Consider the following 7,952-nt stretch of genomic DNA (forward strand, 5'->3'; position numbering starts at 1 on the left):
GGTCATGTGAACATGCTTACAAAAGTTGGGGTCAAGGTGAGAAAGTTGGTAGTACAAAGTTGTTCAAATTTGATTCTTGTCAGAAAGGGTTTGGGGGCATTTTGGTGAACCAAAACCACCTTGACTGACATGAGGCTTTGCAAGGTGATCACAATATGCATTTGTGACTTTCTGGTTTTTCCTTGGAATTTTGTGAAAATATTTCCTGTAGAAATATTTCAAACCCTTGAAATGGGCAGAAATGGTTTTGGGAGGTTTTGTCCAATATTTTGAACATGACCATGTGTTGAAACTCTTTATATGGGAAATATATGCCCACTGAATTTCCCTAATTTTTGTCAAATATTTTTAAAACAATAAAATAATTTTTCCCTATTAAAGACCATTTCTGGCCTTAAGAAAAAGCTTTTAAATATTATAGGAAAATAACTTTTAAAATTATATTTTTGTGGTTTCTGGGTATCCTATATCTAATAGGAGTCAAATATATTTTTGGAAAGATTTTTACTGCCCTTAATTAAGTACTTTGAAGTGCAAACCTCAATTCAAGGGTTTTTGAAAAACTAAATTTTGAAAATACTATTTGGCCAAATTATTTTTGCAAGAAATTATTTTTATGTCCTATACACATGGCATGATCATTGGAAAAGGTTTTTGGATGAAGGATAAGGAGTATAAGAGTTGGATGATTTATTTTATTTTTAGAGCACTTGCAAACAACAGACAAAAACCAATCAAGGCAAGGTCCAAAACACTCAAAAGTTTTTGTCAAACCACATTTTATCATGATTGTTAGCTTAAGTGTAGTGGCATGAAAATTAGTGTGTGACAGGAATCAAATATCCTTAGGTAGAAGTGTACATCTAGGTCTCCTTCTTCAATCCCTAGAAAATAAACAAGTTCGAGTGGCTAGAGAGAGAGATCGGGCATGAAAGCTTGAAGGGCATTAATGGTGGAGAGAGAGAGGCAAGGGGTAAGTGTGGTAGGTGGAAGAACCACCCTTATATAGCAAACCCTAAAATCCAACCGTTACTGCGAAAGCAACACTGCAACGGTACAACCGCTCCTCGTCCCGGTGCAAGCGGGACTCACGGTTAACCTGCAGAAACCCTATCAAGCGGTACAACCGGGCAGACAGGCAGTAGTAACGGTTGCGGAGTGCAACTGGAACAACGACCCAGCCACCGCTCAACCACCGCTTTAAAATAGTAGGGTGTCACCCTTGAGAGCGGTGATCAAGCGGTATAGCACTGATGCAACCGCCTGGCCCTGGTCACTTGGATGGCTAAGTCCCAAGCGGTGGAACCGCTTAGGGCACTGGTGGTACCGGTGTGCGGGGCACAACCAGGCCACCACCACCCAAGTACCGCTTCAAAATAGAAACCGGACCAGTTGTTGAGCGGTACTTGGCCGGTACAACCGCCAATGACACACCACAGTCAATTTTAAGCATGTTGGCGGTACCACCGCCCGGAAGCAGCGGTACAACCGCTTGGTCATGACTGGGCTGGTCAACCCCAGGGTATCACCCCTGGGGCGATGGTTGGGTAAGTGACAAGGGCCAGCGGTACAACCGCTGGGAGAACACATCAAACAGTTGAAAATGAAAGGGAGCTCTCTCTCTCTCACAAACTAGGAAGTCAAGGTGGGAGAGGCAGAAGTGTACGTGCAAAGATTCCCCCAAGTCCTTCCAATGAGGATTCCCCCTTAATAGTACGGGTCCCCTACGACCAAAGAGATAAAAACATAGACAAACACCGTCTTCGGTCTTTTCCTTCCAGAGAGAATAGCTAACTGATGTAAGCCTAATCACCGAGAACCTGAAGCACTTAGCACAAGATTAGACCAACAAAGGGTTGTCATCATCATCCAAAACACAAAGTAGGGAAATGTCCTTACAGCGGGTATGGGTATTGTGTTTCTCGTACTCGGCTTACCCGACGAGTACATTTTTTCCTATTTATGGGTACTTAACTTTTCGAAACCCTTACCCTAATAGGGTTTTTACCCGTCGGGTTCGTGGGTAGCGGGTACCCATTGCCATGTTGGAGGCAAGTGTTGTTGTTGGATTCAGGGTAGGAGTGAGGGCACCTAGGTGTGGTAGCGGATCTTTTCTTCAAAGTCCATGCCCATGGTGTTTCCCGTGATGAGTGTGTTCCAGAAGGCAACCTAGGAGGACCAAAAGTAGTCATGTTCATGCCAGAAAGGTGATGGGATGCGACCTTCAATGATGGAGTTGCGGTTTGAGTTGCAATGGCAGTGGTAGGGGGTGGTGGGTCTCCGGAGAGGAGGGAGGGGTGGGAGGGGAAAAAGGGTCATCCCAAGAGCCCCACAATCTTCTCTGTAAAATTTGAATTTGTTCTCAGGGATTTTTTTTTGTAAATCTGCATTGCTACTGAGTAAATCATTGCATGTTCTTAGATACATTGCACTTTAGTCAAGTGTAAGCACCACACCATTAACCCCAGTTTCATAGTTTAAGCTGTTTGAAATAGTAGTGCATAATATCATTTGTCTCATTCATTTTTGAACTGTTCATTATAATGGAAGTAATACATAATATTATCTGCCGTAATTTGTCTTATTGCACACAGTATTCCACTGTTAATTATATTGGAAGTATGTTATACTCCAGTACACTTTTGCAGTCCAACCAATCAGCTGCTTGGTCAAAGGAGAGAGGTCGTTCCTTAAAGAATGGAGATAGAGTGTGGGGGGGGGTGTTTCTTGCGCTTGCGCAGAGAGAGAGCAGGAACCCCGCCATTCTTGTGCAGTTTCTGCGCCCACGTAAGGCCAACTCCACCGCGCGACCCCATCCTGTTCGGCCCTGTCCGTTTGGGGTAAAAGGAACAAAGAAGGCGGTCCAGCGCGCGACGGTCCAAACCCATCTTGTCCGTTTTATGTCCGGACTAACCCATTTCGAGCGCAAACTTGCGCCGGGTTTGGGTCGTGGCGGATATTAGACGGACGCGCGCCTCGTCCGCTTCGGGGCCGCGTGGCAGACGGCCACCTACCTCCCACCCGTCCACATCAATGCACACGAGCGGGCGGCCCCACCTGTCATCCGCACGTCGAACGGTCGTCGTCCTTCTTTAATGGGAAGCATGGACGGGTCGTTGTCCACACTGGCCCACGCCACCCAGCAGCCTCCTCGAACCCCGACAGCGCAGAAACCCTAGCCCGGCTCCTCCTCGAGCTCGCTGGCCGCCCACCTCGCCATGGGCTTCTGGAACGGCAAGGGCAAGCACGACCGCGAGGCCGGCTCCTCCTCGGGGCGCCGTCGCGGCTCCGTGAAGAAGGAGAAGCCCGCGTCTCCGCCGCGCTCCTCCCGTCGAGCCCCCGCGTCACCACCGCACTCCTCCCGTCGAGCCCCCGCGCCAGCCCCCTTCACCATTGCCCCTAGGCCCTCCAGCGAGCGCGACCGGCAGTACATCTGCGCGGACATGTGCCGGAGGTACTGGGAGACGAGGACGCCGGTCCCGTGGAGCGACGCCCACCTCCCCAACGAGTGGCACCTCTCCGCGGACCGGGTCCCCATCCCGCCAGTGCCGGTGACCGGCCGTGCACGGCGCGATGAGATCAACCGCCGCCGTCGCGTCCTCCCCGACAACCTGTACTACGACCACAAGTATGCCCCCGACTCCCCGCTCTGGGACACATGGCTCCAGGACGAGCACGACGTGCGGCACGCGTCCTACTTCGCCGGCACCGTGTCGGGGCCGCGGAGGCCACGTGCAGAGCCGCGCAGGCGTACGCGGGTGCACGGCCTGACGCCCACACCGTCGCCTTCCCCGTCTCCGTCGCCCCCTCCCCCTCCTCGCATGACAGCGGAGGAGGAGGCCCGTCTCCTGCAGCATGTCATGGACGACTCCATGAACACGCACGATGAGCGGCAGTGGGACGGCCTGGAGGAGGCCATGGCCCTCTCTGCCGCCGGGGACGTCGCCTTCCCGGAGCTACAGCTAGCGGCCGTCACGGTGGCCGTCACGGAGGAGCCGATGGAGGAGGACCCGCCCGCGTTCGAGAAGCTCCTGGGCCAGCGGTGGGGCTGGTCGTGCACTGCGCCGGAGATGGCCGCCGACCTGCGCGTGAACTGGTGCCCCACTCCGGGAGGCATCGCCGCGGGAGGAGGTGGTGCAGGCACCTCCGGCCGTCCAGCCCGCCCCCGTCCACCACGCACCGCTGGCCCACCTCCGGACGCCGCCGGAGTACGTCGACCTCGTCAGCGACGACGACGACACCGACGGCCAGTGAAGACGGCGACGGCCACGATACCGACGGGCGCGGCAGGAGCGCGCGGGAGGAGTTTTTTTTATTTTCTTATTATTTTAATTATGAATCTGGGCCTTTTAAGTGACCCTTGAAACTGGGCCGTTTTGTGGCCAACCCATATATATGTTTCATGTTTTTTAAAATGCGTTTATTTTCTTTTTTAGTTATTTAATTATTATTTTTAATCCCGTCCACCCCGGACACGATTTGGGTATGGCCGCGCGGTGGGCGCACGCATGACCCAATGGACACAACCGGACACGGGCGTACCCATCGGCGCCCCAAAGGGACAGATTCGGGCTAATCCGGACGTTCGTTTGGGGTCGCGTGGTGGAGTTGGCCTAATCTCTATCTGTTTTATCTCTGCATAGAACTTTGGCATACGCTACTAGTACAACAGTGCTACTGGTGCCCATCGGCGCCCCAAAGGAACAGATTCGGGCCAATCCGGACGTTCGTTTGGGGTCGCGTGGTGGAGTTGGCCTAATCTCTATCTGTTTTATCTCTGCATAGAACTTTGGCATACGCTACCAGTACAACAGTGCTACTGGTGCTCGGCTAGAGCAACCGGGGAAAGAAAGCAAACTTGCAAAACTAGAGTAGGCGTCTCCTCTCCTCTGGTCTGTCTTCCTCGTTTTGAGGCCAAGCCAGCAAACCAAGAAACCCAACCAAAGACCGGCCAAGCAAGCTACCCCCACATGCTACATGGAGGGGAGGGTGGGCATTGCGGTGGCAGGTGGCCATGAAGCCGCTCTCGGCCTGTTCAGAGCAGATGTTTCCATGGCGGAGCCGCAAGGAGCAGCCAAGGTGGAGTACCGCTCCTCTCCCTCCTCGCCGTCGACCTCCCCGACGCAGTCCCCGCCGCAGGCCTCGGCTGGCCACGGAGGAGGGTACGCGGCCGCGACGCCGCATGCGTGGAGCTTCGGCGGTGAGCAGGAAAGGCCGAGCGAGGCCAGCGCGGGGGACAACGGCAATGGCAACGGCATGCAGATGGCGGGTGACGGCGAGCAGGTGGCCGGCTTGAGCTCCGAGCGGCGCAGGGGCCGGCCGCGCGGCACGGGGAGACGACAGATCCTAGCCACCCTAGGTCCGTATGCTCCTTCTGGAATCGAAACCTTCTTCTTGAGCGACCCAAAGCTTCCATTTTTGCTGTTCGGGTTCTTGCCATGTTTGCTCCCCCTTGTGCATTTCTATTCCAGTGCTGGGATGGGGTCCAGTTTGGGCGGTATCTGTTACTAGGACAGTTCTGCTGTTCTTGACTCTCATCTTGTCGCATCCATCTCCTATGTTATTAAAGTGATTCCTATGTTTAATCTCCACTTATTCTCACCAACCTTTACCTGTGCTCTTCTCCCATTTATTCTCACCAACCTAGCTTGCGTACGCATTATTGTCAGATTTTTTCTGGCAGGGTTGAACTAATCGACCTTGTCCGTTAGAAAGTTAGATGATTTCGTACTTATATGCTAACCTTGATTAAGGTCCTTGTTTCATGCTCTCCAGTAGTTCAGTGACCTAGAAAACTAGTGTAATTGTTTGCCTGATTGCAATCCTTAAATACTTGTGATTTGTGAAGCGGAATGGTATGCGCTCTCAGCTGGAGGGAGCTTCACACCGCATGTCATCATCGTCCCAGCTAGAGAGGTAATTAATTAGCGTCTTTGACATCTTAAACCTCTACTTTTCCATTACATTGTGAATTTTTGTGATCTAGTGGCGGATGGGTGTTGTAATTTGAGAAACACATCCATGTTCTTGTCCGATTTGGTTTGTAGGATGTGGCGGCGCGCATAATGTCATTCTCCCAAAGGGGTCCGCGCTCGGTCTGCATCCTCGCTGCCAGTGGGACCATCTCCAATGTGGCATTCAACAAGCCTGGCTCTTCTGGCTCATCTGATAGCACCTTCACCTACGAGGTACTACTATGCAACAAAAATGACATCAAGAATTTGCTGTTTGCCTCTTATCACTTTTTTCCTTCAAGAACGCGCAACAGGGTTGCGTGCCTATGTATTAAGAGAGAGAGAGAGAGAGAGCAACCAAACATTTTACAAGAATTGCTATTGTGAATCTCTGTTGAATGTTTCATTTGTCGTGAGTAGTTTGGACTCTGCAAATTTGTCTTTATTTAGGTTACAGTATTGTTTAGTACTAGTACACAATGCAAATTGGCTAATGGCTATGTACATATGTGGATGGATGAATTTCTTGCCTATTTTAACTGGTCTGTTGTGTCTTACTGATTCAAACTGAAAATATTTCGTGCATCTGATTTCCAGGGCCTGTTTGAGATTCTTCAGCTGACTGGCTCCTTTACAATGGCCGAGGAAGGTGGCCGGAAGAGGACCGGTGGGCTCAGTGTGTCACTTGCTGGCCCCGATGGTCGTGTCATTGGCGGAGTAGTCGCCGGTATGCTGCGTGCTGCCACTCCAATCCAGGTATAGCCCCGGCTTTTCAAGTTCTCTCACACCTTCTGCATTCTGAAACCATCTTTTCTTCCTTCTCTAACACAAACCGTCTGAACAGGTGATTGTGGGGAGCTTCCTACCAAACAGTCTGAAGCAGCATCAGAGGAGGATGGGCCTGCACCCGCAACCATCTGCCGTTCCGGCGCTGCCCGTGGCTGACGCCCCTCCTCCGGTGCTCACAGCTGCAATGCCCATCTCTCAGGCGGCTCCCAGCAATGGTCGCCATGGGCCTCCAGTCCCCATGGCGCCCCTGCAAGTCCATGCCAATGTGGAGCACACTGCAACCACCGGCCCCATGAACCTCAACTCAAGCTCCGCAGGCTTCACCATGGTCGGCTGGCCTGTTGGCGCACAACCCATGGGTCACAGGCCTTCCCCTGATACCAACCTCTGCTTGACTCCCCAGGAGTAGAATCTGCTGCCGTTTTGTTTTGGTCTCCTCATCACTGACACATTTTGCAGGGCGTTGACTGGGTTCTATCGTAATCAGCTAGATCAACAGTCCAGTTGGGGGAGAAGCTAGGCTAGAGTGAGGACAATTTAGCCCTAATCTGATAGAGTGATAGGTGATGTTCTTACGTGATCCTTAATTAGGAGAGACTTTTCAATTTGTTCTGGGCTGTTCATTGTGATTTCTGCCATTGCTGTAACGGTTACTTGTAGTACTTTAATCAGTGGTTACCTTCTAACTCCATGTCTGAACGTAGTCTGTGGCCTGTTTCCAGAGTCACTGCCTTTTGTTGATGTGTGTACTTTTGATTTAGTGCAATTTGCATAAATTTTGAATTTGTATCTGCACTTAGGGCCTGTTTCTAGAGTCACTGCCTCCTGTTGACGTGTGTTACTTTCAAGTAGTCCAATTTGCATAAAATTTGAATTTGTACATGCACTTAGGGCCTGTTTGGATCGCAGCCAGTAACCACCCTACCAAAATCCTATTGTTGACTGAGGGCGTGGGCGGGGCGTTTCGATGGCTGCGCCCCAATTTAGTAGGGCGGGTGTGGGCGGCATCCAAACATGCCCTTAATATCGAGAAGGGAAAGACCTAGAAATAGACATGAGTCATGGGGCCACAAGTTTGTGACATGTGTGTCATTTATACAACATTGTTGTGGGCTTGTGGTTCTATCCATGAAGCAGCAATTTCTTAAAGTAAATTTGCTGGACCGGTAAAAATATTTGTCCTCCAATATTTTTTTGGGGAAGCTTAAG

General features: G+C 51.2%; 1 protein-coding gene across 1 annotated transcript; it reads left to right on the top strand.

Annotated features, from left to right (window-relative positions):
- The first annotated feature begins 4,828 nt into the window (after positions 1 to 4,828).
- LOC123115929 (AT-hook motif nuclear-localized protein 7) lies at positions 4,829 to 7,526 on the top strand. Its single transcript, XM_044536964.1, has 5 exons — positions 4,829 to 5,359; positions 5,849 to 5,916; positions 6,048 to 6,188; positions 6,552 to 6,710; positions 6,799 to 7,526. Exons 1-5 carry the CDS (start codon positions 4,978 to 4,980, stop codon positions 7,150 to 7,152), a joined length of 1,104 nt encoding a protein of 367 aa, XP_044392899.1. The 5' UTR covers positions 4,829 to 4,977; the 3' UTR covers positions 7,153 to 7,526.
- Positions 7,527 to 7,952: the final 426 nt, after the last annotated feature.

Source organism: Triticum aestivum, chromosome 5B (genome assembly GCF_018294505.1).
Source record: "Triticum aestivum cultivar Chinese Spring chromosome 5B, IWGSC CS RefSeq v2.1, whole genome shotgun sequence".
NCBI lineage: Eukaryota > Viridiplantae > Streptophyta > Magnoliopsida > Poales > Poaceae > Triticum > Triticum aestivum.

What these genes read in the sequence shown, in the direction of transcription:
- LOC123115929 (XM_044536964.1), top strand. Translation starts at nt 4,978, where the DNA reads ATGGAGGGGAGGGTGGGCATTGCGGTGGCAGGTGGCCATGAAGCCGCT. An exon ending in TCATCGTCCCAGCTAGAGAG is followed by an intron (nt 5,917 to 6,047) that starts GTAATTAATTAG and finishes TTTGGTTTGTAG; the next exon opens with GATGTGGCGGCGCGCATAAT. An exon ending in GTGCTGCCACTCCAATCCAG is followed by an intron (nt 6,711 to 6,798) that starts GTATAGCCCCGG and finishes CCGTCTGAACAG; the next exon opens with GTGATTGTGGGGAGCTTCCT.